Source organism: Saccostrea echinata, unplaced genomic scaffold (genome assembly GCF_033153115.1).
Source record: "Saccostrea echinata isolate AGI-Se365-2 ecotype Australia unplaced genomic scaffold, CSIRO_AGI_Sech_v1 ptg000053l, whole genome shotgun sequence".
Taxonomy (NCBI): domain Eukaryota; kingdom Metazoa; phylum Mollusca; class Bivalvia; order Ostreida; family Ostreidae; genus Saccostrea; species Saccostrea echinata.
In genome coordinates, this window is record NW_026889802.1 from 2,837,501 (window position 1) to 2,852,160 (window position 14,660).

Consider the following 14,660-nt stretch of genomic DNA (forward strand, 5'->3'; position numbering starts at 1 on the left):
TTGTGTGTGTTTTTTTTTTTTCATATTCAAAGGCAAATTTTGCAAAGCTGTTCAAAGTGGTGAAATGGCATTATTTTTTAATTATTATTAAGGAATCAAATTTTTGCATTTTTCAAAATTTGAAGGAAAAAATTCACACATGTTCAAATGTACAATCTAAATGAATAGACGTTACACTCCTTAATGTAATTATTTAAGCAGGATTTATAATCTGTTGCAATCATAATTGTTTATTCATAACACTGATTAACTATAAATCAATAATTATAACAAGTCACACATGACCTACATTTTGCACCAAATATTGAATAAGAGCACAATATACAGTGTAAATATAGGTCTATAAAAATTCTCTCACCAAATTGACAGTCCTCTGTTAACTTTCTACCAAAGAACGGCACAGAAGGGAACAGTCTTAAAGCCTCCTGTAATGGATAATAAAAGAGATAATGCTTCTGACAATGGATATGTCTACAATTACTGTCTACCTTTACTTTATCAGTACTGCTCAGTCTACCATTACTTTATCAGTACTGCTCAGTCTACCATAGCTTTATCAGTACTGCTCAGTCTACCATAGCTTTATCAGTACTGCTCAGTCTACCATTACTTTATCAGTACTGCTCAGTCTACCATTACTTTATCAGTACTGCTCAGTCTACCACAGCTTTATCAGTACTGCTCAGTCTACCATTACTTTATCAGTACTGCTCAGTCTACCATTACTTTATCAGTACTGATCAGTCTACCATAGCTTTATCAGTACTGCTCAGTCTACCACAGCTTTATCAGTACTGCTCAGTCTACCATTACTTTATCAGTACTAATCAGTCTACCATAGCTTTATCAGTACTGCTCAGTCTACCATTACTTTATCAGTACTGCTCAGTCTACCATTACTTTATCAGTACTGCTCAGTCTACCATTACTTTATCAGTACTAATCAGTCTACCTTTACTTTATCAGTACTGCTCAGTCTACCACAGCTTTATCAGTACTGCTCAGTCTACCATTACTTTATCAGTACTGCTCAGTCTACCATTACTTTATCAGTACTGCTCAGTCTACCATTATGTTATCAGTACTGCACTGTCTACCATAACTTTATCAGTACTGCACTGTCTACCATAACTTTATCAGTACTGCTCAGTCTACCATTACTTTATCAGTACTAATCAGTCTACCATTACTTTATCAGTACTAATCAGTCTACCATTACTTTATCAGTACTGCTCAGTCTACCACAGCTTTATCAGTACTGCTCAGTCTACCATTACTTTATTAGTACTGCTCAGTCTACCATTACTTTATCAGTACTGCTCAGTCTACCATTGCTTTATCAGTACTGCTCAGTCTACCATTATGTTATCAGTACTGCACTGTCTACCATAACTTTATCAGTACTGCTCAGTCTACCATTACTTTATCAGTACTGCTCAGTCTACCATTACTTTATCAGTACTGATCAGTCTACCATAACTTTATCAGTACTGCACAGTCTACCATTACTTTATCAGTACTGCACTGTCTACCTTTACTTTATCGGTACTGCACTGTCTACCATAGCTTTATCGGTACTGCTCAGTCTACCATAGCTTTATCAGTACTGCTCAGTCTACCACAGCTTTATCAGTACTGCTCAGTCTACCATTACTTTATCAGTACTGCTCAGTCTACCATTACTTTATCAGTACTGCTCAGTCTACCATTACTTTATCAGTACTGCTCAGTCTACATTATTTTATCAGTACTGCTCAGTCTACCATAGCTTTATCAGTACTGCTCAGTCTACCATAGCTTTATCATTACTACTCAGTCTACCACAGCTTTATCAGTACTGCTCAGTCTACCATAGCTTTATCAGTACTGATCAGTCTACCATAGCTTTATCAGTACTACTCAGTCTACCACAGCTTTATCAGTACTGCTTAGTCTACCATAGCTTTATCAGTACTACTCAGTCTACCATAGCTTTATCAGTACTGATCAGTCTACCATTACTTTATCAGTACTGCTCAGTCTACCATTACTTTATCAGTACTGATCAGTCTACCATAGCTTTATCAGTACTGCTCAGTCTACCATTACTTTATCAGTACTGATCAGTCTACCATAGCTTTATCAGTACTGATCAGTCTACCATAGCTTTATCAGTACTGCTCAGTCTACCATTACTTTATCAGTACTGATCAGTCTACCATAGCTTTATCAGTACTGCTCAGTCTACCATTACTTTATCAGTACTGCTCAGTCTACCATAGCTTTGTCAGTACTGCTTAGTCTACCACTGTTTTATCAATACTTCTCAGTCCACCATAATTTTTAGGGCTGGGACGATATATCGAGATATCGATAATATCGATTCAATGTGAGGATGATACGCATATCGATACGTATGAAGAAATATCGACATATTTCCCAAAAAATTCTGACTAATGTTTTTCTTTGTTAACTTAACATTTTGGGTTTAATATGTAAAATAAATATGCTTAATATAAATATGAATATGAAATACATAATAATTAAGACCAAAATAATTAAGTTTTACAACAGATATACAACTTCTTTGAATAAATTATCCTTATTTGTGAAGAAATATCTTGTTCATTTCAATATAAAAAAAGAATTTATAACCAATTAAACATATCGTGATACATATCGTATCGTGGCTCAAATATCGGGATACGTATCGATACATAAAAAGTTGTATCGTCCCAGCCCTAATAATTTTATCAGTACTTCTTTGTCTACCATGGCTGTAGCAGTACTACTCAGTTTAAAATTTCCTTATCAGTATGGTCTAACATTGCTTTATTCTACCATTATCAGTGCTGCTCAGTTATTCATCAGTTGTATTGATATAGCACTCCAGACCTATTGCCTTCCAATTGCTCAAGTTAAATCTACCAGATATTTAAACATAAACTATCCTGTTCATATTTTGATCCAATATATACTGTGTTAACTTACAATGTCTTAATCTTCAGTGTGTCTTAAATGCTGTTCTTATTTTGGGTAAACATTATCATGATTATTAATTTTAATGGTGTTTTTGTAAAATAATGATGTCCCAACTGATTCTAAACAAAACTTAGCCACTACATACTGTATGTGGTTATGAATAATTCAGATTCTTGTATTATGATACAAGAATCTATCTTATAATCACATACATTGAAGTTGCTTACGGGTAATAGAGTAAAACTCGTTTAGTATGAACACGGATATTGTGAATTCACGGATATAGCGAAGTAATTTCACAGGTCCTAGTGACTTCGTTATAACCGAGTTTTACTGTAATAATATGGATATCAGGATAAACTTGACTTGTCTGATTTTCATGCATCATCTCTAACTATAACCCATTGTGAACACAATGTGATTTACCCAACATTATTGAATTTATATGAGTTAACACTGTAGTGTGGACTGGTCCTGCATACCTCTATACAACACTCTAGATTTACCTGATTTTAATTGCTTAATTCTATAGTATGTATCTTACCTTGACACAGCACTCCAGATTGACCTGAGTTTACCTGACTTAACTCTGTAGAGCCTTACCTTTATACAGCACTCCAGATTGACCTGAGTTTACCTGACTAAACTCTGTCCCTGATTTAACTCTGTAGTGCCTTACCTTTATACAGCACTCTAGATTGACCTGAGTTTACCTGACTTAACTCTGTACCTGACTTAACTCAGTAGAGCCTTACCTTTATACAGCACTCCAGATTGACCTGAGTTTACCTGACTTAACTTTGTAGAGCCTTACCTTTATACAGCACTCCAGATTGACCTGAGTTTACCTGACTTAACTCTGTCCCTGACTTAATTCTGTAGTGTCTTACCTTTACACAGCATTCCAGATTGACCTGAGTTTACCTGACTTAACTCTGTCCCTGACTTAACTCTGTAGTGCCTTACCTATATACAGCACTCCAGATATACCTGACTTCACTCTCTAGAGCCTTACCTTTATACAGCACTCCAGATTGACCTGAGTTTACCTGACTGAACTCTATAGAGCCTTACCTTTATACAGCATTCCAGATACCTCATCTCCTTTAGATCATTCATTGTAGCTGGCCTGTCACTGTCCCCTACAATAGAATAGAACCTACTCTTATCTTTATGATTTTCAAAATGTTTCTTTTTTTTTTAATTATCATAAACAAACTCATTCAAAATGCACACATTATGATAGTTTAGTATTTATATAGGGAGATGAGAGAGATACTTTGTTTTCTATCTAAAATAAACTCACCAAATACCTGGTCCATTTCCTCATGGACTTTAGCCTGAACCTGGGGATCTGCACCAATTAAATGGACAGCCCAGTTCATGGCTGCCGCTGTTGTATCATGCCCCTGATATTGATAAAAAAACAAATACTGTCAGATGAAATACTTAAGGTCAAGATCTAGTAAATGACTTTAGACCGTCTTTTCGGTGCTAGATCCATTATGACGTCATAATCAATTTAAACTTTCCTTTTCCCGTACTTTACAGCTTCGATAGAATTATGTAGAAAATAAAGTATTTTCATGGCATTCAATTTGAAATCATGTGAAAAGTAATCCCGATACCTATATTCAATTTTACATCATTTTAAAGAAAAGGCTAAGAACATACAAATTACCATTTTCTGAGAGATTGTAGGCAATCTGAATACATTTCCTTCGTCTGATATGGAAAAAAACTCCCATATTCGTGACTGGCTTTCTTAATTTTTCATTGAAAATGACAGTTTACAAGATGGTTTTTGTCTTGTTTTCTTGCAAATTATGCCCAGATACACCTTATTTGACCGAGCTATAGTTATGAAGCATCATAAAAGGAATTTATTTCTCAAGTTTGAGAAATCTGTAGGCTCTTTTCATTTACTAGATCTTGACCTTAAGGTTCTTTTTTTATTAAATAAAAAAAAAAGCTTAACATTATTTTGGAAGATAGTTCTATTAAATATTTGTAAATTGTACCATAGTTTTTTATTCTTAATCATACTTTTAAAATTTATTGTGAATCCGTTGCTATTTAAAAGAATCACATTTTTACAATCTCAACAATTAAGTAAGAGAGAAATTCTAATATTAAATGCATAATACATGTGCATAAGAAATCCATCCTACATACCATTAAAAACATGAAAAACATTTTAATCATTTTATATTATACAATATACTCTGAAGTCTTGTACAAAATACTGTTAGACCAAAACAGACACTCTGATATTTTCAATTTAAAAAGTTCAGATTAATCTGCTTTCAATTGTCATGGTTAGTTTAATTTTTGTCTTTCTCCTCATTCATGTGAAAATATTTACAAAATTACTTCAGAGAATGAAAAGAAAGCTTACATACAGTTTTATTCTTAATTTTATTCTTTAGAAAATGGCTACTTGGGTGATATTTTCTACTGTTTACAACATAAAATATTTGCCAGGAAAGTTATAATGTCAAACCTTGTTATCTCAAACTTGATGAGACTGAGCAAAAACTTTGAGATATGTGAGGATTCAAGATATCAAGGGTAAAATACTTAAAGAATAAGTGGGTTGGGACCTTCAAATCACTTCAACATATCCATGGTATTCAAGATATCGGTGTTTGAGATACCAAAGTTCAACTGTATCTAAAATATACCTCAAACATGAATGTGTCCACTTCCTCTCTGATATCCTCCATGGACAGCTGGGAGCCATCTTCTGTTTTACACAGCAGCATGTCCAGGAAGGCTAACCTCTGACCTTTGCTCCTGTACATGTCTTCCTCCGAGTGCTGACTCAGCATTTCCTCCATACTGTGTCGCGATTCCTCAGTCTGACTCTCCATTTTCTCCTTGATTACCTTCATTCATAACAAAGAAAATGAGCTTTGGTTAAAAAAATACTGCCCTGTTAACTTCAAAAAGCTTTAGAAATACCATAGTGTGTAATAGACAGGTTTCCAATATACAAGGAAACACATTTACCGTAGTATGAAATATAGTGAATTTACAGATATAACAAGTTTTGTATTTAAAACCTCCCCCAGCATATTCGGTAGTCATATTTGAAGAAAACATATATATTGTGAATTTGCTATATATACTATAACAAATTCGTTACACAGTTATAATGAACTATGGATATAGTAAAGTAAATTACCAGGTCTCCAGGAATTTGCTATAACCGAGTTTTACTGTACTGTGGTATTTATATACCAGAAAGTTTCTTTCTATTTTTGACTATTTAATGTCATAAATGTTTTAAAATTGTGTGATTCAAAAAAGGTTTTGGTCATATGTTACCAACATAAATACAGGTAAATGAGTTGAAAGTACAGATTATATATATGTAGTTAAACATATACTGTTAAGTAAATACATGTACATATACACTGTTAATAAAGCCACCTTTTTAGTAAATCCATGGAGAATCTGAAGACATCTATCATGCTCCTTTCCATATCCAATAGTGTTGTAGAGGAAGTCAGGCCAGTACCAGGGTGTCCGCTGTCTCTGTAAGACTAGCTCAGTCATCCTATCACAACAAAGGTCAGAATTATCCTGAGGCTGACTTTAAGCTCAAGCAAGTATATATAAAAATGTGCAAAAGTATATGACTAGCTCCATCACCCTTTCACAAACAAGTGTGGTGGTTATCATAATGATAACTATAATAAGCTCAAGCAAGTACCGGTATATATACACAAGTGTAAAGGTAAAATCAGATTATATATATAATATTAGCAATTAACAAAATGATCATCACAAACAATAAGAGCTGTCCTAATAGCAGTAATGCCCCTTCAGGGCTAAGACAAAAGTAGCTTTAAAAAATAACTCTGCCATCTCAATAAAAACTAGAGGTACTGTGAGCACTGAGCTCACAAAATGATACCTCCCGCCTACCATATGACTATAATGGCAAAGTCCATGTTTTGCTATGGGAGACCCAAAATAAGTGTCAGATCATCAAGTAAAATAGGAGGTGCACAATGGCATTATGTAATAAAGATTCTGTGAAAGTATCATTAAATTTTATTCAGTGGTATAGGAGGAGTTGCGGATAAGAGATGGGTACCCTCTCCATATTATAGAAAGAATGGCAGTGTCCATGTTTTGCTATTGGAAATCTAACCCGAAATATGTGTCTGATCAAAAAGTAAAATAAGAGGTGCACAATGGCACTATGTAACAAAGATTCTGTGAAAGTCTCATTAAATTTCATTTCGTGGTACAAGAGGAGTTGCGGACAAGAGATGGGTACCCCAAAGCAAAACAGATGGACGTACAGACAGATGGACACCCCTCTCACTATACATCCCCCGCTTTTCAAGTAGGGGGTAAAATTAATCTACTGTGAATTTCCATGGCCTGAATCTTGTTGAGATATATTTGTAGAAATTTCTAACACCTATCTTGGTTTTGAGTACAAAAAATATAACCATCAAGTCCAAGCATTAAATTGTACTTCTGAACTCCCTGACCTTGACCTTTGTTCAGGGTCATGACATATCTTACGATCATAATTAACACTGAAGGGAAGTATGATCTTCTATAGTTATTTCATTACCAAGTTATGTTGTTGACAATAAATTTACACTTAATATCTAGTGACCTTGTCCAAATGGATAAGGTGCAGGGTTGTTACACACCCTCTGGTCACAAGCAACCTTTGTGCTTAGTGTAAATGTAATCTACTAATATTTTTTCTCAAAAACAAAGTTATGGCCAAATCATGAATTTTATATTTCTAAAGCCAGTAACCATGACCTTGTCCAAATTACCTAGAATCCTTTGTCTCATATCAGTTTCTAAGGTTTCTCAATATCAAAGTTGGGGCTAGAACAATAATTAAATAATTATGTACCTGTGACCTTGACCTTTTCAAAATGACCTTGGTACAGAGTCAAGACATACTTCTGGTCTTAAGCTACCTTTGCATCAAGTATGAGTCTCTAAAACTTTTTGGTTTTAAAGTTATTTTAGACAAGAATTTCTTTCCTCTAATTCCTGTACAAAAAATCTTATAGTTATATCATTTGAACTTGTGCACCTGGTATTTTCAGATTAATTTGTCAAAATTAAATAAAAAGTTATAAAAATTTTATTATTTCTACAAAGTTTGACAATACAAATTCAATAGTTTGTGAGATAAACTCTGAACAAAATATGTCTACAGATAGACAGGCTGACATGGTTATTCCAATATATCCCCCTATACTTTGTTTGTGGGGGTATAATTTATGTTTAATACTTACTTGTAGACAGACTTGACATAGTCTGACTCGCTGTTACTCTGAGCATCAACAGTTCTTCCCATCGCAGTCTCTGTCAAAGAGAAGCTTTAGTAGTACATTGTATGGAATATTATACAAAAGAATCCATAAGTAAATGGGTTACAGTACTTCAATTTTATAAAACCTTTGCCTTTGAAATTAACTTTTTAATGAAATTTAGATCCAAAAGCATGAATCATACTAAACAAAAGTACAAGTTTGTAGTAATGTGAGTAGAACAAAACTACATGTCCCGAGGAAGAAAGTAAGATTGTCAGATACCACAAATGATATCCAATGCACAGAGGGTGATGTAATTGAAGATGTTGAATTCTCTTCCATCGGCCACCTCAGAGAGCTTCTTTACCATGATGGTGGCTTGATCATGGAACACACCCACAAAGTCATTCAGAATCTTGAAATGGAACGTTGGTGTCAGCATCCTCCGACGAGATTTCCATTTACTCCCAGTGCTAGAACATATCACATGGTGTGAATGTTATAGAAATACAAAATAAAAATGCTCATATTTTCTGGAGCATTGGTGAACAACTATTTAACATACCCATTTTATTTAAGCGCAATTGCAGTTGTATGCTTGGTATTTGACATACGTACTGGGTACTTTTAAATTTTTATCTAAATCCTTGGAAAGTATAACTGTACAAATAACAGCAAGCCAATCAGGTACTGGTGAAGCTTATTGCATATAAGATATATCTCTGATACTGTGACACTATGGGTTCAGAGGCATTTATTTATTTCAAAAAATAAGATCTAACTCTAAGATTTTGACATTTCAACTTGTCAGATGGAATCCTGTTATGCTTATACCACTAAAATGGACCTCACAATGCAATATTGAAAACAGGAATACATAATTGTTCTATTTTTGTCTCTGTCCACATCTTAAGCATTGGTCTTTGAAATTATTAGATACCTGGATATGATATGAAAGTTAATCACATTTTGTTTGCATGGAAATCAGGTCATTGTGTCAGGAAAATATTACAGGTTAAAGCATCATTCAATTTTATTTATTTATTTATGGGGGGGGGGGGGGGGGGACTGTGATTGTTTTATAGACTTATTTTCCCACTGATGTCTTTTTCACTGACCTAGTTAGAAGACCTGTCCCTAGCCATGGATGGAGGAATCTATACTCGTCAGCTTTATCCAAATGTTTACTGCTCTGAAGAATCACCTGAAAATATGCTTTGTATTAAGCCATGTCTTATGTAAGTCCACAGCAATTTTTTAATGCACTAGGAGCCACAACCAAAAGGATCTAAAGAATGTACTATATAGATATTTTAATAAGGAATATAGCTTAAAATAAGTGTATTTGAATATTCAGAATTTAAGTTTGCCCATCCTTCAAGATTGTGTTCCCTGCAATTTGATATGTCACTTAAGAAAGTTTCTGAATTTATTGAATACTGAAGAGCTACCTTTGTTTTATAATAAAAAGATAACATTGTTGTAATTATTATAAAGGCAAAACAGCAAATCTTTTTATCCAAATACATGTAAACAAAATGAATTTCCTGACTGGAAAAAAGATCAAAAACTATATTTCAATAAAGAAAATGATAGGTATACATGCATTTACAGAATTTTTTAAAAAAATAATTTAAAATGTCCTTTCCTCTAAATTAACTTTCAATTTTTATCTTTGAATAGTATTCAAACTTCACTTAAAGATGGGTTAAATGTAAGTACTAGTGCTAGGATTTATGTAAATTCAATTTCTTTCAAAATGTTTTTTGTAAGATGTAATAGGAAATTTTTTTCTTTTCTTTTAACTGTTATATAAATTCAAACAAGTAAAAAAAAATATCACAATTAAAGAATGGAGTTAGCAGAAAATAGTAAAAATTAGCAAGTAAAGTATACATACAGGCACTGTCCTCAACTAGGGATAAAAAGATTTTTTAAAAAAATAGAGGTGATAACAAACCTCAGCATACTCTGGTTTGTAAACTATGATCAATCCTATAAATCCAAGCCAAAGTCGAAATATTCCCCTAGCCTCGTAAAACTTCATATACCCTTCCATCTGATCATAAAACCCTGAAATCAACAATACTTAAAATGTCAGCACTTTAATGTACTTCAACCTTAGCTTTTAATGTGTATGCTTACCCTCTTGCTTCACATTTTTCTAAAACCCTGCTGCTGTCTGCAATGAAATATGACCACAGGTGCCATATTTAACATCATAAGCATCAATGGCCCCATATTTTTCTTAAAGGCAGAGATTTTTTACTGGGTGGTTACTGGTAAATTCCAGGTGAGGGACTCTAGGGGCTTATTATGTACAGATGTGAATGCCTTGAGGGCTAGCAGTCTACCTGTGGTCGTGTGTTCTTAATATTGAATCAAAATCGAAAATTACTTTGAAAAAAGTTATTAAACTAACGTTTGATTTATTATCATGAAGAATATTATAATTATTTCAAAAACTAAAGGTATAAATATTAATTATACATTATCAAGCTAAAAATGTTCAAAGTAATACAGCTTCTTTATACCATGAGTGGTATAAAATATCAAAGGATCAAAAGTTTTAAATCTGAAGTCCACCACAAGTGCCAAATAAGGTGTACAGGGTATACACAGAGACTAGTAAGTAAATGTCAATCAAGTCCTAGTACCCAACGATGGGCCTAAAGGCACTTGATTCACAGGGGTACACAGACCAGGTATTTCTAAAGGAGGTGCTTGAAATCTCTTCCTTTAAATATGTGAAAAAAAATCAATTTTTAATCACACTATCAAATATCATGATTTATAAGAAATCTTTTACAATATTTTGTAAATAAACAGGGCAGTGATGCTATTGATGTGAAATCCCACTCTGTGGTTGTTCCAGTAATAATTAACACACCTCTACATACTCAGGCTTGTACAGAGCAACTGTTAACTTTGTTCCCAACAGCAGTCGAAATATTCCATAATTGGCATAATCAGCAGTGAACTGAGTCAGCTGGTCAAAGAATTCTGTTAAAAAAAACATTATTACATGGTAGGATTGCATCTTTTCCTCATTTTGTGGGCTACACATTTTCTGGAGGGCTGTAAAGGATTATGTCACATACAAGTATATCCTAATCTAAAAATTTCAAATACAAAAAAAAAAATCAGCTTTGATGAACTTGATCTCAAATTCCCAATTTCTGTTATTTTCTTCAACAACATGAAATATGACCTCATTCACTGATTCTTCTTGGTTTCCACTTTATAATGTTCTAAATGTGCTCCTTTAATGGCTCCGAGTAAACATCTACAAAGTTTTATTGTCTGTCTGAAACTGCTTTAGTAAACCTAGGCTTTTACATTGAAGTGTCTTATAACCTATAGTGCTTCAATAAGCTGCATTAGCCTTTTATACAATACACACAAAAATCTTGATTTCTTTTTTTTAAATGCATTTTTTTTCTAACAATTTTTATTTTTCAGTAAAACACTTAGGAAGAAAAAAAATTAAAAAAAAGTAAGTACAAAAGACTATATAAAACATGAAGTGTTTATGAAACACTGATGCCCCTGCATGGCAGCTAAAGGCCAATGTTAAAGAATTTTTTTTTTTCAAAAGTAGGCCAAACTCCAAGTTCAAAAATGTTGGTACAAAAAAAAAGTTATGGGCAAAATTTAAGGTATTACAAAAGTAGGTCTAACTCCAAGGTCAAGGTGTTGAGGTCAAAAATGTTGGTACAAAAAGAAAGGCCTTGTCACTAGAAATACACAAGTACAATAACTACAATTGTTCAGAAGTTATGGGCAAGGTTAAAGTTTTTCAAAAGTAGGTCAAACTCCATGGTTAGGTGTTGAGGTAAAAAAAAATGTTTTTACCCAAAGAAAGGTCTTGTCACAAGAAATATACCCCAGTACATGTGAAATATGAAAGGCCTAGCACCACAATTCAGATGTTATGGGCAAGGTTAAAATTTTTCAAAAGTAGGTTGAACTCATGAGGTAAAAAAAATGTTTTTACACAAAGAAGGTCCTGTCACAGGGAAATCACATAAGACATACAAATGTCAGATGTCAGGCTCAGATCCAAGGAATTTTTTCCAGGGGTGGGGGTAGGGGGTGTTTCCACCCAGTCAAAAAACTTCCAACCCAGAAAATTTCTTGACAAATAAAAAAAAAACAAACTAAAATCCTTTCTCAGTCGTATCAAACCCTGAAAATTTCTTGACAAGCAAAGAAAAAAAAAGATGTAATGTCCATTCCCAAACGTGAAAAAAACTTTTTTGTGGCGATGTTGGTGGGAAGTCAACATTTTCTAGAGGGGTCCAAAGTCACTTTTTATTTCGTTCAGTATATACTTTTAATAACTCTGGAAATTCCAGGGGGGAGGGGTCTGCCCCCCCCCCCCCCCCCCCCCCCCCCCGATGTTATGGGTGTTATGGCCAAGGTAAAAGGTGGTTTAAATTTTTCAAAAAATAGGTTAAGCTCAAAGGTCAAAGTCATAAGGTCAAAAATGTTGGTATTTAATGAAAAGATCTTGTCATAAGGAATACACATGTAAAATAAGATAGCCCTAGCACCTGACCATTTAAAAGTAATACTGTATGGGCAAAATTAGTTTTTGCAAACAAATGGACTGTCCAAAAACTACTGTACAGCAGGAAATTAACCCGTGGAGTTAATATTCGCTATATTTGCAGAAATAAAAATTCCGCAAATTCAACATACAGTGAATAATTCTTCCAAAATTTATAAGGATAAATCTTTTCCGATCGCGATTTTAACCTGCTGTACAGTATATGCTCCCGAATCTTTGATTAAAGGGGCTTGAAATAATGGTGGTAGTGAATATTTGTCAGTATTTTGATTTTAATAAATATTCTACAAAAACATATAACTACACTGAGAGGGTAAAGAAATTCTTGCTAGCTTCTAGCATATTGGTTATTATAATACAGAGATGAATATCCTACCTGTGTGATATTTTGTACTGTATGAATGATTGTTTTTCACAATGTTTACAATTTAAAATGACCCTGGATATATCTAAAAGGTTTAAAATATTAAATTAAATGATAATGACGAGAAAATGAGAGAAAAAAAAATCCATGAGACAAGTCTAATCAAGCTCTTTGGAATAGCCAATAAGCTACTCAGCTTTCCAAACTTGATAGCTAAAAGGATTATGCCAGATGTGTGTAATGTTAGTTAGAATAATCTAACTGTGCCTCGGGACAAGCCCTCACCACAGTTAGAATACGTCCCATATACTTGCAATGTAGCAAATCGGAGTGGATCCACTCTGAAATGATTTTGAAGAATAAAAAAGGAATTGCACTGAAAATAACTACCAAATTAATCATAACAAACCTTTTTGAGATTGTATATGCCTTTTAACCTAAAAAATAATCCATATAAATCCGAAAATTGAACTCATTCTCTCAACGTTTTTTCCTTGCTTCAAATTTAACGACATGTTGACATTCGGAACTCTCTGGATTGTTCATAGAAAATGCACAGAGTTCGAGTTATCGCCCGTGTTTATTTTGCAACATTGCCAATATACGGAACGAATTCTATCGTTAAACCGGGTCCGTAGGACAATATCATTTTAATGATAGAACGTTCTATCTAGTGTAATGTATGTAAGATAATTGACATGGTTGATGAGTAAAACAGGTCCGGCAAAATCTCTTGATTTAGCTGTATAGCTTGAATTAGCAATAAAGCTTTATTAAGCCATTCATAATACAGTTAAAACTTTTTTATCTCGAACACTGATACCTCAAATACCATGTATATGTGGTAGTGATTTGGAAGTCACAATCCCTTATTTTTTAAGTATTTTAACTGATATCTTGAATCCTCCAATATCTCAAATTTTTTTCTCGGTCGTATTGAGTTCGAGATAACGAAGTTTGACTGTTTAGCTATTTCATCACCCTTTTTTCTTAAATGTGTTTTTTCAGTATGCACAAAAAGTTGCAATTTCGCACAGTGATAGTTTAAAACTTGAACTCTTCATATATTAAGTGATACCTCTGCTGGTATGTTTTAGCTGGTGAGCATTTCCAAGAATTGGTAAGGCTACTGGACCTGGAATTATATCAATCTTTTTCCTTGATAACTCTCTTTTAATTACCCATGCTGTAAAAAGTATAATAGCTACAGCCAAAATTATCGCCGCTGCCATTTTGACCAACTATTCCAGTCACATGACAGATCTAAATCCACCTAGCGGAAATTACGGTAAATTGAATCGTGGGTACATCCGATGTAAAATGTAGTACAAAGTTTGATTTATCTTTAATGTTTAGAATTGTATTTACATCAATTTTTTTAACTAAAACTAAATCTATTATTTTTTTTCCTAGTTAATATTTAAAAGCATATATTCATTTTCCACTGAAAATGTAAAGT

The 14,660-nt window shown here is 33.5% G+C and overlaps 1 protein-coding gene across 2 annotated transcripts in view; it reads right to left on the reverse strand.

Moving 5' to 3' along the window:
• Positions 1-14,433, reverse strand: part of LOC133204455 (cytochrome P450 4V2-like) — a 15,783-nt gene extending 1,350 nt beyond the window's left edge. The window contains exons 1-10 of one of the 2 annotated variants that reach the window (XM_061340187.1): positions 14,280-14,433; positions 10,225-10,337; positions 9,383-9,468; positions 8,547-8,737; positions 8,247-8,316; positions 6,397-6,523; positions 5,646-5,849; positions 4,268-4,370; positions 4,036-4,103; positions 359-425 (exon numbers count right to left, since the gene is read on the reverse strand). In XM_061340187.1, the coding sequence (XP_061196171.1) occupies positions 359-425; positions 4,036-4,103; positions 4,268-4,370; positions 5,646-5,849; positions 6,397-6,523; positions 8,247-8,316; positions 8,547-8,737; positions 9,383-9,468; positions 10,225-10,337; positions 14,280-14,433 (1,183 nt within the window). Of the gene's footprint in view, positions 1-358; positions 426-4,035; positions 4,104-4,267; positions 4,371-5,645; positions 5,850-6,396; positions 6,524-8,246; positions 8,317-8,546; positions 8,738-9,382; positions 9,469-10,224; positions 10,338-11,154; positions 11,268-14,279 lie in introns of both variants that reach the window. The other variant, XM_061340188.1, reaches the window with a different exon arrangement.
• Positions 14,434-14,660: the final 227 nt, after the last annotated feature.